This window comes from Haliotis cracherodii, unplaced genomic scaffold (genome assembly GCF_022045235.1).
Source record: "Haliotis cracherodii isolate W230 unplaced genomic scaffold, xgHalCrac1.p SCAF_15, whole genome shotgun sequence".
Taxonomy (NCBI): domain Eukaryota; kingdom Metazoa; phylum Mollusca; class Gastropoda; order Lepetellida; family Haliotidae; genus Haliotis; species Haliotis cracherodii.
The window spans coordinates 2,013,577-2,032,155 of record NW_027266270.1 but is presented as its reverse complement, the minus strand read 5'-3'; the positions used below and the strand labels follow the sequence as shown (position 1 = coordinate 2,032,155).

General features: G+C 43.2%; 1 protein-coding gene across 1 annotated transcript; it reads left to right on the top strand.

Annotated features, from left to right (window-relative positions):
* Positions 1-3,115: 3,115 nt before the first annotated feature.
* Positions 3,116-18,287, top strand: LOC139462614 (solute carrier family 13 member 2-like). The gene is made up of 14 exons (XM_071244448.1): positions 3,116-3,268; positions 6,231-6,380; positions 7,214-7,329; positions 9,357-9,526; positions 9,873-9,978; positions 11,071-11,271; positions 11,639-11,767; positions 12,404-12,496; positions 12,984-13,088; positions 14,846-14,940; positions 16,141-16,256; positions 16,412-16,573; positions 16,816-16,953; positions 18,150-18,287. Exons 1-14 carry the CDS (start codon positions 3,116-3,118, stop codon positions 18,285-18,287), a joined length of 1,872 nt encoding a protein of 623 aa, XP_071100549.1.
* Positions 18,288-18,579: the final 292 nt, after the last annotated feature.

Sequence of the window (18,579 nt, the reverse complement as noted above, 5' to 3'; positions counted from 1 at the left end):
GGTCGATGTCGAACATGACGATCAATGGCATTCCAGAGGTGTTCTATGGGGGACATGTCTCGGGGGCGTGAAGGCCACTGCAACTTGTTGACGTTGTTATCTTCAAGGCCACGTTTGTAACGTTTTAGTCAAATCCGATTTCAACAGTATGCTTTCTTAAGCCCGGCAGTGTATTAACTACAAAGTTTTACATTTCTAAATGAACATGATTGTGGTTAATATTCAACTATGTGTCAAAGAGAATTATGATGACACCTGTCCGGTGCCACTGCGAGTACACCGTACAAGATTGTTTGAGATCCTAGATAAAGCTTAAACACGTTCCTTGTCCCATAAAGTTGACAGTCATGCTTAAGGCTTAGCATGATTTAGATTGTACACGTGTTTAGGGTCTAAATGTGTATACCCGCTTGAAACTCACTGAAGGTAATTTAAAAAATGGGGTGCATTCTATATATATTCTAGCGTTTAAATTTTGCTTCTGACTAGTCAACCAATGTCAGCTTGACCCATGTTGTTCCGAGTTCATTGAGTGTGGTGGGTGGATATTGACGTTGACGTACACGTCTGCCAACGCCCCAGACGTGTTCAGTGGGGGGAAAGGTCAGGCTGCATCAATGCTGTTGCTTCCCCAATGAGTAAATAAGTTTATATATCTTTGATCTTTTAGTTCCAAGAAAACAATATGCGTCTGCTCAAAACCGTGTCTTAGTAACAATGGTGAATGTTGGCATACCACTATTGCACGTGCTGTCCGAGATCACGTGCTTCTTGACTGCCACAATATTGTATTTGACAGATTCATTTCTTCGGAAATGTTCGTGCCACATAAATCACCTACTTTCATTGCCAGACAGTGGTGTATGTTCCTGTAGTTTCCCTCAAACACAATGTCCCCTACTTTTTTTTGCATAGTATATTTGGACGTGACGAGACAAGTCTATAACAAATGGACTGTCACACCTACATAGAACATCGTTATTGGCCAACCGCTTTTACCAGGGTGGGACCATTTATGTTAGATTAAATTTGTAACAAATATCTATTTATAAAAAAAATTGTAGTGATAGTATATAAACTGAACCGCAAATGAAACGTCACCCAAAGTAACATACCATGAAAAGTTGTCATTGCTATATCTTGGTAATTTTGTCAAAGTTTCTAAAATTTAACATTACCTTGTCCGGAAAAATGAAATTTGATGATAAAAAAACAAAGCAGATGACAATAAAACCGATCGCCCAAACGCATCACGGCAACGGCCATGGTAACCCGATGCATAGGTGTTTCACCAGCACATTTACGACTATCATTCAAGAAACATCTATGAACAAATTGAACATTAAAACGAATCGATATTATTATTTTTTGTGTTTTTTACATGTTATAATTTGTAGAACATGATGGTTATTTATATTTTCATGTCATTATAATGAAAATAAGCTATCTACCACTAAAATCCTAAAGTGCAAGTTAGACAATAAATATCGTGTTCAACCGTGTAGAGTTTGAATTAATAATTCACTGCATGGCTGGTAAATTAAGGTTTACTTATATAAAACAATTGTGCTTTTTAGGTGTAAAATGTTTAGATTGTTTAAGAGTAAGCAATTGCTTTTCTGCACGATGGTAGTCTGTTCCCTGATCCCATCGCTACGACTGTCGTAAGTCTAGGTTAAACTAGAAAAGTTACGGCAACCATAGCGCAGAGATCGCCTTTTGGAACGTGACCTTCATCATGCCTATGATTGCTTCTGATGTTTAACCGCCTGGTTCCTGTGACCAAGGTAAAGACTGCGACAAGCAGGTCCTCTATCTGGAACACCATGTGTGGCTCTGTGTGGTCGTTACATTCCCCTGGAGTACATACATACATGCTGGGATAGTACATCCGTCTTCACGCTGCTGTGTTGCAATGAAGACGTAGCCCTGCGTGCCAGTGGTGAGTGAGTGAGTTTGGTTTTACGCCGCGTTTAGCAATATTCCAGCCATATCACAGCGGGGGACACCAGAAATTGGCTTCACACATTGTACCCATGTCGGGAATCGAACCCGGGTCTTCTGCGTGACGAGCGAACGCTTTAACCACTAGGCTACCCGACCGCCCCCTGCGTGCCAGTAACCTACGAAGCCACTTAATGTTTGTTTGGTGTTGCACTCAACAATATTCCAGCTATATGACGGCCGTCTGTAAATAATCGAGTCTGGACCAGACAGTCCAGTGATTGACATCATGAACATTCATCAACGAATTTGGGATACGACATGCATCAAACCAAGTCAGCGAGTCTGACCACCCGATCCCGTTAGTCGCCTCTTATTGCAAGCATGGGTTGTTGAAGTCCTTTTCTAACTCGGAACTTCACGGGTCGCCACTATGGATGGTCAGTCTCGGTGAGGGCGTGTCATCGTACCCCCGACGGCTTTGGAGATTTGTTTATAACATCAATCACAGGATTGACTGGTCCAGACACGACTATTTACAGGGCGCCGTGGTAGAGCTGGGATATTGCTGATTGCGAGGCACAACAAAAATCAAGGAAACAAACCCATGTATAAATTGATTTTACGGAACTGTGCATTACGTGCATGAATGTAAACAAATAAAAAAACATTATATGTTTTCCAATCAATGATTACGTCAGTTTTTGTTAATAATTCGGATGAGAGACATAAACAACGTGTTTACCTGTATGATGCTGTGAGTGTAGTTTAACCAATAGTTAAAGCTGATTTACTCATGTCAGCACCGATGCAGGAAGTTTGGTGATAAGACACTGGGACAACAAGCGCGTCCTACATTGATCTACACATATGGAGGTCACATGACAGCTGTATATCACTTTTATTCCCACTCTGAAAGTCAGGGGTGTTGTTCATACAGGGATTCATACCTGGTTATATATTTCACCTGGGGCCGGTAAGTAGACTGTCACCGTTTGTCTCACAAATATCCGTCGGTTTTTAATCATGTTTAATGTGAAATTTTCGTGCAAGTACTGAATGTTTTGCCGTCTTTATGCTTTTCTTTCGAATAAATTATGCTGGATAGCGTCTCTGAACGAAGTATGCAACTAAACAGAAACATCAAATCAGCTGTGTTTGATTTTTAGAAATGGCGAGAGATAATTATACCGTTGAGACGGACATTGCATCAGCTTCACGTGCAGGGAGCATATCACGTGACTTCTGGGCAATAAAGAGGACGCTGCTGGTGGTCTTTTTGCCCCTGGTGCTTTTACCTCTACCCATACTCTCAGACTCTACGGTAGGTGGTGCTTTTAACTCTACCCATACTCTCAGACTCTACGGTAGGTGGTGCTTTTAACTCTACCCATACTCTCAGACTCTACGGTAGGTGGTGCTTTTACCTCTACCCATACTCTCAGACTCTACGGTAGGTGGTGCTTTTAACTCTACCCATACTCTCAGACTCTACGGTAGGTGGTGCTTTTACCTCTACCCATACTCTCAGACTCTACGGTAGGTGGTGCTTTTAACTCTACCCATACTCTCAGACTCTACGGTAGGTGGTGCTTTTACCTCTACCCATACTCTCAGACTCTACGGTAGGTGGTGCTTTTACCTCTACCCATACTCTCAGACTCTACGGTAGGTGGTGCTTCTACCACTACCCATACTCTCAGACTCTACGGTAGGTGGTGCTTTTACCTCTACCCATACTCACAGACTCTACGGTAGGTGGTGCTTTTACCACTACCCATACTCTCAGACTCTATGGTAGGTGGTGCTTTTACCTCTACCCATACTCTCGGACTCCACGGTAGGTGGTGCTTTTACCTCTACCCATACTCTCGGACTCCACGGTAGGTGGTGCTTTTACTTTACACATACTCTCGGACTCTATGGTACGTGGTGCTTTTACCTATATACACTTCTTGGACACCGGTACGTGGTGCTTTTACATTTAAACATACTCTCAGACTCTACTGTAGGTGGTGCTTTCACCTATATACATACTCTCAGACTCTTGTGTAGGTGGTGCTTTTACTGCTACCCATACTCTCGGACTCTACGGTAGGTGAGCTCACGATCCACCCCCACTCTATCCGTCCTGACCTACAGCTCACAATCCACCCTCCACTCCGTCCTAACCTACAGCTCACCATCCACTCTCCACTCTATCCTAACCTACAGCTCACCATCCACCCCCACTCCGTACTGACCTACAGCTCACCATCCACTCTCCACTCCGTCCTGACCTACAGCTCACAATCCACCCCCCACTCCGTCCTGACCTACAGCTCACGATCCACCCCCACTCTATCCTGACCTCCAGCTCACGATCCACCCCCCACTCCGTCCTGGCCTACAGCTCACCATCCACCCCCACTCCGTCCTTACCTACAGCTCACCATCCACCCCAACTCCGTCCTGACCTACAGCTCACCATCCACCCTGTACTCCGTCCTCATATACAGATCACGATCCACCCCCACTCTGTCCTGACCTACAGCTCACCATCCACCCTCCACTCCGTCCTGACCTACAGCTCACCATCCACTCTCCACTCCGTCCTAACCTACAGCTCACTTCTCACTTCTTAGAAATTGAATTGTGATTACTATCTGTTTTAACATATAAACTATTATATCATGAAGCACCTTAATTCATCACCTCATTTCCATTGCCTACATGTAGTTAGTAGCTCATGCAAAAAAAATTGGATGTGCGTAATTGTGAAAGTCGCCCTAAAACCCAAATACCATACCATACCATACCAAAAATAGCGTCGTTCAATTTTATTCGTCATCGAGTTGCCAGTTAAATGACTTCATGATAGAACACTGTTTTATCGTGAAGAAACCACGCCTCTTCATTGTTCTTTGCTATCTATCGCGTAGCTATCTTATACACGTAGGTAGAAATTACTTCATTATCAATACAGCAAACTAAGTCCAGTTGCCGTGGTAACGTCCACAATGTACAAGAATATCCTTTCCTCACATTGTCTTCTTTTCATTTCCATAAAATGATCACCGATGCCAAAACAATTTTAATATAGATTAACGTAATTAACCTGAAATACCAGAAGGTGTGACATTGTGAAATATGGATTGAGTTCCATTTTCGATTTTAAATACATATGAAGATAAAACAAGATGAGAACTAATTATAAGGATCTGGATAATGTGTGATGTAAACAAAACTTAGCAAATGTTGGCAAATATTCAGAAGTGTTCACGTGAATGATGACTTAATTATGTTTATGCAAGTTTTGGAATTATAACTTAACACAAAATGAATGATAGAATATAGATTTTGGTAATTGACCTCCCAAGTTTTTGACCTCCCAGGCTGATTATCAAACATGTGGCAAACAAATTACAGTTACGGTCTCGATCAATGTTACATTTTCTATCGAAAATGTTGAAAAACCGAGGTTTTGCTTCCTGAAGCCATTCTAATGTACCTGATCATGCTGGAAGTTCAAAACTTACAAATTTAAGAATTCAAAAAATAGTTTTCAGCTTTTAACATAAGTTCAAATTTGATATCCGTGCCTTGGTGCCTTGATGATCTCCAGGCCTTGTGATCCTGGGACACTTGTAATTCGACCTTTCTTCAAACATTGCGACTGTGCAGAGAAATGTGCTATATGATGCCGATTTGAAACTTGCAATCTTCATTATAAGTTTCAGCGTTATATACGTTTCGAGAATTAAGTTTGTTTCGGTTGATTTTTGTAATTAATGAAAAATGTCATTATGATCCCTATTTGGTGTCGTCGCGGGGCGAACGTGAATGACAATGGAACATTTCGGATAACGTTATAGATTAAAACAAGAAAGTCTAATCTTAAAACTTAAATAAAGTTTTGAAAAAAAACCTGTATAACAGCTGTAACAATAAATATTATCGAAGGGGATGTTGTCATAACAGTCTAGCCTGGGGCAATCTGTTGCACGTGGTCCCGTGTGGACACTTGTCACAATCAGGTGAAGTTTATCAACGTGAGTTGCGGAGAGCAGCTGGATGGGTGAGTGTCCTGAGAGTGTCTGGCTTCGGTTCTGCTCCACACACATGTAGCACGTGTGGTGACTCCTCAGGCAAGTGACTTTGTTCGATATGTGCCGTAGCATCTGTTTAACCAGCAGTGAATGGGTACCTGGTAGGATGAGACTGTTAACCTTCTAGCATTTCCAAAACAAAATGCGTCATGACACGTATGTGCAGTAGATGAGTGGTTTTCCATTCTTGTGTTTCAGGAAACAAAATGTGCCTACGGCCTTGCCCTTATGGCAGTGTTTTGGATCACGGAGAGCCTCCCCCTGGCGGTGACCGCTCTTCTGCCCATGGTTGTCTTCCCTTTGTTCGGGGTCATGAAGGCGACTGACGTTGCCGGAAACTATATCAAGGTGTGCGTCACGTGATGTACAAAAGATTCATTTCAAAACAGTCGACCTCTTCAAAATCCCTTGGCGAAATACCCTTGAAGATTTGGAGTACAATAGGTCTTCAGCAACCCATGCTTGCTGTAAAAAGTGACTATGCTTGTCGTAAGAGGCGACTAACAGGATCGGGTATAGTAGTCAGGCTCGCTGACTAGGTTGAAGCATGTCATCGTATCCCAATTGCGTCGATCGATGCTCATGATATCAATCACTGGATTGTCTGGTCCAGACTTGATTATTTACAGACCGTCACCATATAGCTGGAATACTGCTGAGTGCGTCGTAACACAACAAACCAACCAACCAAACCCTTGGCGGAACACATCCCCAGGTTCAGATGCTGATCGTCAGAGCAGACTTAAATGAGGATGTGGCCGTCCCAATCTGTTTCCCGAACTTTCTCAATAGGGTCAAAATAATCATCTTTGTAAATTACACCGATATCCAACTGCAAGACAAACATCAGTGTCTTAAACATTGCGGCAGGTGTCATGGAATATTCTAATTTAATCAAATAAAACATTTACAAATTTCAACATCATTTAGGGACTGGTCTTTTATTATAAGACGGCGGATCATGAAAAATGTTCCACGTATTTAGGGATGGGGCAGAAAAATAAAATCGGGGCTGTCGGCAAAAGTTTAGGCCGTCCGAAGAGCGATCCTGTCGACATCCGGCCCACCCGATCCCCACCCCTATAATAAACTACCAATCCCTTGTGAAAGCGTATTGACAACTTATTATTCAATGAAGTAAGATCTTCGGTCACTTCAAATGTTTTCGCTGTTTCTGTCAGGAGACCACCATGTTTGGTTTTGGCGGCCTTACAATCGCCATTGCCGTGGAGAACTGTAGACTCCACAAGAGGATCGCTCTCAAGACGCTTACCCTGGTCGGCGCCCAGCCTAGGTGGTGAGTAGCACACCTATCTACACATCTATCACTTCGACGTTAACGTCACGTCTGAGTGTTTTACAGGACGTCCGAGCGTTATACAGGACCTAAGAACGCTGTACTGGGGCGATGGTATTGCCTGGTGGTTAAGGCTTGCACCCAGCAGTGACGACAAAGAGACACAGTTTGTATTTACAAGTGGCACACTCTTAACATATTAAGTACAATACTTTCAATGCTTTAAGGCACAGTCCTCAGATACACATTCTGTATGAGGTATATTTAACAAATATTTAACTTTTGATAATAATGTTGACTTTTGCAGTGACTAAATCTCTATAAATCTTTTGGAAACATTGAACGTGTCCCATTGGCTATCTAACTTTGTTAAAATAACAACCATGGTGTCGCGCATGCTTGTACTGTAGCACTTTAACAGATGCCTCTGACGTCAATTTGGACACCTTCCAACGGTTGTATTTCCTCGGTTGTAACCACCGCTTATAGGTGTGTCACAAAGTTGTGAAGAGATATTGGAAATATACACATTGCTGTAACTTATTGTTTGTCCGCGAGTACAGTTACATAATTCACTACTCACTCACTCACTCTCTCGGGCTGGGAAAGAGAGTTTATATCAGTAGAACGCACTGAAACATGAGACGACTACAAACTACGGTACCATGTTTGTAAATAAATATATCTGAAGCGTCTTCTAAATAAAAACAAAAACATGTTCTTATCACCACCATCTTGGAATAACCACACATACGCAAAATCACTATTAAATAACTTTTGTTTCACATACGACTTGCCCTATTGACTTTACCATTCTCTTCTGATACTTTAAGCATAACATAACACTGGAAGGGGTATCGGCTTGCATTCATTCTCAAAAGCTTAATCCAGTACTTAATTACACTTATTTGTGTGTTTATAAACATACAATGACGTCCAGTTTCACCCAGAATAGCTTTGTTTGCTGCAAATTTAAACCCACGCCAAGAAAACGTTTAAAATAGCATGCTTGTATCTTTTCAACTCTGTCACGGTATTTCATACCCATATTTCCGAACCATACATAAATATTTTACTGTCAAATATATGACAAGCAGTCGAGATGTCTATAAATTAGTTCTTACTGAACAAATGAAAAATTGGCGCCATTGCCTTGCGTTCATGTATGGCAAGAGTTCCACATGCTTTAGACGATATGGCCCCCATCTCACATACACGATTTAAGAAATTGCGAACACGATCTAAGGAAAAACGTTAAATCGTGTTCAGATTCGTGAATGTGAGATAGGGGCTGAACGTGAGGAAGACATAATTCCAATATATTTGTAGTAAGTTACTGTCTTTGTAGTCACATTTTCCAGTGTCCATGATTCGGGGGCACGGGTGGCCCAGTCGTCTAAGGCGCCAGAAACCTATGATTGTGGGTTCGAATCCCGGTTCGCCCCAATTATGTTTCTAGGTTCGTCAGCACCATACCCGTGCTCGTGGGTTTCACTGAAGTGGTAAACGTCTGAGACCTGCATCAATTCGCGCTTTCCTCCCACATTAAGCTGACACGCCGTGATATAACTGGAATACTGTTAAAAGCGGCGTTAAACCCCACCCACTCACACTCACAGTGTCCATGATTCATACTGAGATGTTTTCCCTCGATTTTCCCTCACAATCCCTATTTCGAGCAATATTTATTTAAAACATCTAGCTGTCATCGGCAAATAAGAGTATCATTAGATCTTTAATATGTTAGGGAACATATATACCACGATCACAAGCAGCATACATTTGCAGCTATAGCTCATTATAAACAAAACAGGGCTCAAAACGCATCCTTGTCTTACCCAAATAAAAGTGGCGTCCATCATAGTTGGGTCAAAACGTTTCACGTTCCCATCGTATCATTCAGGTATGCAACGTTCTGGTGTCCCCCGCCGTGATTGTGATGAAATATTCCTAAAAACGACATAATACTCTCCTCACTCACTCAGCCATTATCTCAAATACATTTCTACTCATCTTTCGTCCTCGAGGTTGATGCTTGGTTTCATGCTGCCGACGTGGTTCCTGTCAATGTGGATCAGCAACACCGCCACCACCGCCATGATGACCCCCATTGTGAGCGCCGTCATCGACGAACTCCGACAAATCAATCAGCGATCAAGAGAGGGTCAAGTGGAGAATGCCATCGAGATGGAACAAGGTGAGAACCATGACACAGAGTAAGTAAATTCTTTGATTTGAATACGCTCGCTCTTGGGTTGTTGCTGCCAAGGGTTTCATGATCAATGCCGTTCCTTCACCTCCCAGGGAGCCCGAACAGGTGCACGGTATGTTATATAGCGCATGGTAAGAGCCCACTCAGTAGATCGGGTGGTCAGTGACTTGTTGAGCTCAGCTCAGTGTGTTTCATCGTATATTGACGGTGTGGTTTGATATTCAATATACACCACTGGTCTGTCTGGTTCAGACTCGACCATTCACAGATCAGTGATCAGCTGGAATGTCGCTGACTATGGCAAGCTACTTACGTTCTTCCTTGTGTTCAGGGATGACCAACGGTGGCTTCGTCGGGGACAAAGTCGACAACCTCGGGGATAAAGTCGACACTCACATAAATGGCGAAGTCTCAGCAGATACACATCCTGAAGAAACGTATGTTTTCTCTGTCCAGCAATTTGTGCAGTTGTTGTGCACACAAACTGATAATACGGCCGCTTAATTACGCCCCACGTCTATTTAAGTCTTTTCGAAATGAAAGGGCAGTAACTGTGCTGAATGAATTAAAAAACATCGAATGACAACACTCTCATTCAAGAGCATTCGAGGCCATAAACACATCCAAATACGGAATTCGTCTTCCAAGAAATGTATTCCATTCGGTTGATAGAAATGTCAAATAAGCCATGATTCCAACTGTCAATCTCACCATGTATTCAATGTTGATAATTGTTTGTTCAAATACAAACTTGATGTTCTGGGGGACACGCAACATAACGAACTCCCGCACAACACTGCAATGTCCAGTGATGGAACTGATGGAACTGATGGAACTGGCGTGTGTTGTGTAACAGAACCACCAGGATGATCATCAGATTCTGAAATGTTTTTATACAATACATTATGTTATCTGCCCCATTCATCTCCAGCTCTGGGTCATCACGTTCCCCCAAACCTTAATACTTCGACATAACCAGAATGTAATATTTCGAAACAGCCAGAATGTAATACTTCGACACAACTAGAATGTAACACTTTTACACAACCAGAATGTAACACTTTTACACAACCAGAATGTAACACTTCGACACAACCGGAATGTAACACTTCGACACAGCCAGAATGTAACACTTCGACACAACTAGAATCTAACACTTTTACACAACCGGAATGTAACCCTCCGACACAACCAGAATATAACACTTCGACACAACCAGAATGTAACACTTCGACACAACCAGAATGTAACACTTCGACACAACCAGAATATAACACTCCGACACAACCAGAATGTAACACTTCGATACATCCAGAATGTAATACTTCGACACAACCAGAATGTTATACTTCGAAGTAACCAGAATGTAACACTTCGACACAACCTTAATGTAATACTTCGACACAACCAGAATGTTATACTTCGAAGTAACCAGAATGTAACACTTCGACACAACCAGAATGTAACACTTCGACACAACCAGAATGTAACACTTCGACACAACCAGAATGTAATACTGTTTACTACAGGAAAGCCAGCATCACAGGAATGAATGTAACAACGCCCCCTCCCACGCCCTTCGACCCCACCGACCGAAGCCACGACTCCCCCGAATTCAGTAGACTCTGCAAGGGCTTTTGTCTCTGTGTCGCCTACGCTGCCAACGTGGGCGGCACTGGGTCGTTGTCGGGGTCTGGACCTAACCTCATCATGAAGGGTCAGGCGGATATGTGAGTGGCATAACAACCCAGTCTTTGTTGTAGACATGTGGTCAGGTCTGTCGGATCTCAATAACTTCTCTCACTTCTTTATAACTCTTTTATGGAACAATGTATCCACTGCGTTTATTGATTATTGGATTATGACATTATTTCTAATGGCTAAACTTTTATTTTTATCTTTAAGACTTGAAAAGATTTGAATTGTTTAGACGTTTTCTTTATTTTTATTGTTTAGACTTTTATTTTGTATTGTTTAGACTTTTAATATTTTTATTGTTTATACATTATTATCATCATCACCATCATCATCGTCGTCGTCGTCGTCGTTGTTCTTCTTGTTGTTGTTGTGTAGAGTTTTATCATTTTTGTTGTGTAGAATTTTCGAAAAGTACGGTCTTGATTCGGGCGTGAATTTCCTCACATGGATGATATTCGCCCTGCCGGGGTCGGTGATCTGCTTAACGTTGGCGTGGATGTGGCTGCAGACGTTGTTCCTTGGGAAGAAGTAAGTCACCATGCCACATGTCAATAAAGGAGCCTAACATAAATGCTTGAATGACATTTAAACAAAATTCACTTTGTTTCTCGTATCTCCAATAGCTACTTACCCCTGTCTGGGTTTTTAAATTCTGTAACTTATGACCATAATAAATAAATTTTAAGACTTTTACCGACTACCGCCTCACGACAAAACACCTAGGCTTACATCGTGTAAGCTCACTCACTCACTCGCCCGCTCACTCACTCACTCACTCACTCACTCACCCAAACATACACCCAAACATACAACCAATCACCCACCCATCCACCTACCTACCTACCTACCTAGATACCTACCTACCTACCTACCTACCTACCTACCTAGTGTCATTGTCCCACTGTAAGAAAATGGTCCCTTGGCCCTCCCTTTCATAGATTGTTGCTGTACACAGATGCCGCACACAGATTGTCTATGAAAAATATGACGAGACAGAATATGCCTTCCGCTTCACATTAGTATTAGTTTAAAAATCGATGTTTATGTATTATGGTTTATGGTTTGGTCTGTTGAGAGGCGACATCACGACAACGCTCACAACAGCAAACCAAAGTAGCTGGATGCTGCCACAAGAATGTCAATCTCAGTTCTGCATCATTCCAGGTCGCTGTTGTGCTGTATGTCAAAGACGGGAGATGGCCAGAAGAGAGTGACAGCCGTCATTAAAGAGGAATATCAAAAACTGGGCAAAATTTCGTAAGTTTAACGAAAATGTCGCCCACATTCAATCAGATGAAATGGTGGAAGGTCAGCCTGTGGAAGCATAAGAACCTGTGAGTCTATAATGAAGGGACCACCCGTCAGCAGAAGTCACAACCGGGGCCGTAGATGCCCTGACACAACCCCAGACTAGGTTTCCGTCGTCATGTTGCAAGGTCCTAAACTAGACACTGACTCACCCCACTCACGCACACGGGCGCGCATACACACACGCACACACACTCATACATACACACGCACACACATCATATTGCTGGAAGGACGGTCGGGTAGTCTAGTGGTTAAAGCGTTCGCTCATCACGCCGAAGACCCGGGTCCGATTCCCCACATGGGTACGATGTGTGAAGCCCATTTCTGATGTCCCCCGCAGTGATATTGCTGGAATATTGTTAAAAGCGGCGTGACACCATACTCACTCACTGTTAGAGTACTTACTTCAATAGTAATTCATTATCATCCGCAGTTTTGCTGAAGCCGGCGTTCTCGTCCACTTCGTCACGCTGGTGTTGGCGTGGCTGACGCGGAACATCCCCTACGTCGGGGGTTGGGACCAGTTCCTCCCCGCGGGGTAAGTGACGTATGAAGTATACGGAACAAAATATAATATCGGGGAGAATACGTCAATAAACAACCCATTCGTGTCCTGACATGGTTATACACTAAAAAAAAAAAGTACTCACGAAAATGAAAAAAAACTGTTTTTCTCAATTTAAAAATCGACACAAAGTGTTACGTAGCTGTAAATACGAAATAACAAAACAACTCTTGATCTACTTACACCTGGTTATGCCCTGTTTCACAATAGTCTGTTTTCTTCACATTTTTACACACTTTTACATGTAAAAAGGCATAAAAACATTTGATACGCTGTATTTGTGCCACGGCCCAATTAGTACTAATTTAGTTGTTTGAATATTTACATATTTTGTACATTAACTGCATTTATTTAAGATCTGAGGTCGAAAAAACAGGGTTTTTTTCATTTCCGTGACGCCACAATCCCAACAGACGCCCCATGTACAGTTCAATCCCAACAGACGCCCCATGTACAGTTCAATCCCAACAGACGCCCCATGTACAGTTCAATCCCAACAGTGCCACCCCAACAGACGCCCCATGTACAACTCTCAGTACCATCCCTACCAACGCCCTATGTACAACTCTCAGTACCATCCCAACAGACGCCCCATGTACAACTCTCAGTACCATCCCAACAGACGCCCGATGTACAACTCTGAGTACCACCCCTACCAACGCCCCATGTACAACTCTCAGTACCATCCCTACCAACGCCCCATGTACAACTCTCAGTACCATCCCAACAGACGCCCCATGTACAACTCTCAGTACCATCCCTACCAACGCCCCATGTACAACGCTCAGTACCATCCTTACCAACGCCCCATGTACAATTTTCAGTACCATCCGAACAGATGCCCCATGTACAGTACCATCCTTACATACGCCCCATGTAGAGTTCAATCCCAACAGACGCCCCATGTACAATACCATACCAACAGACACCCCATGTACAGTACCATACCAATAGACGCCCCATATACAGTACCATCCCAACAGACGACCCATGTACAGTTCAATCCCAATCGACGTCCAATGTACAGTACCATCCCAACAGACGCCCCATATACAGTACCATCCCAACAGACGCCCCATGTACAGTACCATCCCAACGGACGCCCCATGTACAGTACCATACCAACAGACGCCCCATGTAGAGTACCATACCAACAGACGCCCCATGTACAGTACCATCCCAACATACGCCCATGTACAGTACCATCCCAACGGACGCCCCATGTACAGTACCATACCAACAGACGCCCCATGTACAGTACCATCCCAACAGACGCCCCATGTACAGTACCATCCCAACGGACGCCCCATGTACAGTACCATACCAACAGACGCCCCATGTAGAGTACCATACCAACAGACGCCCCATGTACAGTACCATCCTAACATACGCCCATGTACAGTACCATCCTAACATACGCCCATGTACAGTACCATCCTAACAGACGCCCCATGTACAGTACCATCCTAACAGACGCCCCATGTACAGTACCATCCTAACATACGCCCATGTACAGTACCATCCCAACATACGCCCCATGTACAGTACCATCCTAACAGACGCCCCATGTACAACTCTACAGCAATGGAAATCTGAAACATGGTTGTCACCCTCCGTGCCAGGATCCAATTACCGTGTGTTCTAATCTCAGACTCGCCCCATTCTTGATGCTTGGAACACCGCGACGTCAAATCCATTCACTCACTTATTCTATTTACATTTGTTCCCAGGTATGTTGGAGACTCATTGGCTGCCATTTTGATCTGCGTCAGTCTGTTCGTCTTTCCGTCCACACGTCCGTCAGTTTTTTGTTGGCGAAAATCAGGTAATGTTGGGTTCCTCAAGACAAAGAAAAGAATTCCCTATGAACACCCACCTTCATTGTCCCAGTTACCTACAGATCTGTTCCCCAGTTATCTACAGCTCAGTTCCCCAGTTACCTTCAGCTCTGTTGTCCCAGTTACCTTCAGCTCTGTTGTCCCAGTTACCTACAGATCTGTTCCCCAGTTACCTACAGATCAGTTCCCCAGTTATCTACAGCTCTGTTCCCCAGTAAAGTACAGCTCTGTTTCTCCAGTTACCTTCAGCTCTGTTGTCCCAGTTACCTTCAGCTCTATTTCCCCAGTTACCTACAGCTACATGTATGTTGTCCCAGTTACCTACAGCTATGTTCCCAAGTTACCTTCAGCTCTGTTCCCAAGTTACCTACAGCTCTGTTCCCCAGTTACCTTCAGCTCTGTTCCCCAGTTACCTACAGCTCTGTTCCCAAGTTACCTACGGCTCTGTTTCCCCAGTTACCTACAGCTCTGTTCCCCAGTTATCTACAGCTCTGTTCCCCAGTAAAGTACAGCTCTGTTTCCCCAGTTACCTTCAGCTATGTTGTCCCAGTTACCTTCAGCTCTGTTTCCCCAGTTACCTACAGCTCTGTTGTCCCAGTTACCTACAACTCTGTTCCCAAGTTACCGACAGCTCTGTTCCCAAGTTACCTACAGCTCTGTTCCCCAGTTACCTTCAGCTCTGTTCCCCAGTTACCTACAGCTCTGTTCCCAAGTTACCTACGGCTCTGTTTCCCCGGTTACTTATAGCTCTGTTCCCAAGTTACCTACGGCTCTGTTTCCCCGGTTACTTATAGCTCTGTTTCCCCAGTTACCTACAGCTCTGTTGCTCCAGTTACCTACAGCTCTGTTGTCCCAGTTACCGACAGCTGTGTTTCCCGAGTTACCTACAGCTCAGTTGTCCCAGTTACCTTTAGCTCTGTTTCCCCAGTTACCTACGGCTCTGTTGCTCCAGTTACCTACAGCTCTGTTGTCCCTGTTACCTACAGCTCTGTTTCCCGAGTTACCTACAGCTCAGTTGTCCCAGTTACCTACAACTCTGTTGAATGCGATGACGTTTATTTATGCTAGCTTACCTTCGAAATGTGGAAACAATTAAAATTCAACAAGCCTGGAGTCAATGAGTGGGATATGTTTTAGTTTACTTTCTTTGATGCACACTGCTTGCATGTTACATTGCTGCTGTGCAGGTGCGCCCTCACAGTCCGTGACCCCACTGCTGACCTGGAACGTCGTGCAGAACAGGTTCCCCTGGGGTGTGCTGCTGCTCATCGGGGGAGGGTATGCTCTCGCTGATGCCTGTGAGGTAAGCACGTGCAAAGAGGCGCCAAAATACGCCTTCGCACACCGAAAATTGAAACAGACCTATTCACCACTACGTTATATCGATACAATCCTGGTGTGTCTTTACAGCAGTCAGGGTTGTCTCGGTAACTTGTGGTGCACATTGTGTCTTTACAGAAATCAGGGCTGTCTCAGTGGATCGGCAACCAGCTGACAGTGTTCAGCTCCATGGACCCCAGCCTCATGAACCTGGTGCTGACGTTGTTGGTAGCAGCGGCTACCGAGGTGACCAGCAACAGCGCAACGGCAGCATTGTTGTTACCCATCATGGGGAATCTGGTTAGTTGATTAAACATCATATACTGTATGTATTTTTTTAAATATTTTGCTTAATTCTTGTTTGGGGTTTAAATGAACCAGAAATGTAAAATGAACCAGAAATGTAAACCTTCCTATTCCCTGCCCTCCTGAATGTTCATTTTGGGTTAATTCTCCAATAGTTACACACAACAACGTTCAAGATCCACATATATCAAGCTTATCAACTGGAGAATACACCTTGTGTCTGTTTCTTCACCTAGGCTCTGTCTCTGGACATGAATCCCTTGTTCCTGATGTTCCCTTGCGTGATCGCAACCTCATTTGCCTTCATGCTGCCAGTGGCAACACCACCGAACGCCATCGTGTTTGCTAACGGTTACATCAAGGTGTCAGACATGGTGAGTAGAGATATTTCGTCATGACATCAGTTTTGTCAATGGATGCCTGTTAACATGGAGACCGAACTGGTCAAGTGTATGTTGTGCCATATAATATCGTTGAAGAACGTCTACATATTGTATCCAATGAGACCTATCACATTATTAATTATTAATGCGACGTTTCGGTGTAGATACTAACACCGTCATCAAGACAAGTGATTATGACACATCAGTTGCTTGATAATGGTGTTAGTGACTTCTTGGAAACGTCGCATTCATTGAAAAAAAAGAAGTTATATAGTCATAGAACTAACTCCCTTGTTCATCATACTAGCTTCTACATGCCACTAAAAGAAACATCTCAACACTGTGATGGTCTGTTCACTATTTAAGGCGGAGAAGGCCTGTCTTCAAACATCCAGATGGAGTTTAGGTTTTTACATGTTAGAAACATCATAGTAAAGAGTATTGCAGTTACGTCACAAGTGTGAATTACTCGTATTGGAGTACCTATTGCCTTCATAGGATGCTGTACTATTTATTACTGCTTGTCTAATTGTTACAATATGTGGCTACTTACTGAATATGATGGGCACATTTTACATGAAGTATTGTTGAATTACATGATTGGACCAGACGTAATGAGGAGATAGACACATAAATTTTACATTACAAGAGGGTATCGCTATTGTCTCTTAGGTGAGGAGCGTATTTAGTGGATGGAAAGACTTGTCTCATCATTTTCTCACTGCTTCGTTTCTCTTTCCGAAATTGGAATGAATTTACTCATTTGAAACAAACGCAACCCTCGTTTGCATACTCAGAATAGATGAGTATTCTATTAGTATTTATATATTTGTTTTTCATTGTGTACTTTTCCAAATTTTGTTATTCACTTAGGACTTCAGAAGGATGTGTTGTGTATGTAATTGGTACCGATTTAGGATGGAAATGTTTGAAATGTTTCACTTTCATAATAAAAGATATGTTAAACTTTTGCCATTTAACAACGAGTATTTCATATAATTTGCACCACTATTTTGCCTTTTACGCCAACTGGAACCTTTCTGCAGGTAATTAAAATTGTTATTTCTCTGGCGTTGTTTTTATCTTATGAGGAGCAATATAAAACGTTTTATCAGCAAGTAATCAAGTTCTATCTACAAATTGGGAAACTGTAACTCAACACTGACATGTGTTTCTTGTTTCTGCAGGCAGTGGCTGGTCTTGGTATGAACGTGGTGTGTGTTTTGGTGCTGGCCCTAGCAACCAACACTTGGGCCGACGCCTACTTCGATCTGTTCACACTCCCTCAGGGGTTTCCTGTGAATTCTTCTGAAGCTGTTTTCTAAAACTGTGGACTAATACTGTGGACTAATACTGTGGACTAATACTGAGGAGTAACACTGTGGAGTAACGCTGTGGAGTAATAGTGTGGTTTATGAAGCTACTTGTACACATCAACTCATAGCAACACCATTCGTCCACAGTTGCAGGCTCCCGATGGGCTACGAGAGACTGGCTAGGATCCCTTTTCGTTTACAAACTTCCTTTTGGCAAATTTGTTTCACTCTGAAATGTGCTGGTGTACCACACACGCGAGCGCAAGCACGCACTCGCATAGGGTGCCATGGCCCTTTTTTC

Excerpts from the sequence above, each read along its gene's own strand:
- LOC139462614 (XM_071244448.1), top strand. The coding sequence starts at position 3,116 with ATGGCGAGAGATAATTATACCGTTGAGACGGACATTGCATCAGCTTCA. Across the intron at positions 11,272-11,638 it reads ATGAAGGGTCAGGCGGATAT|AATTTTCGAAAAGTACGGTC; the intron begins GTGAGTGGCATA and ends TTTGTTGTGTAG. Across the intron at positions 11,768-12,403 it reads ACGTTGTTCCTTGGGAAGAA|GTCGCTGTTGTGCTGTATGT; the intron begins GTAAGTCACCAT and ends GCATCATTCCAG.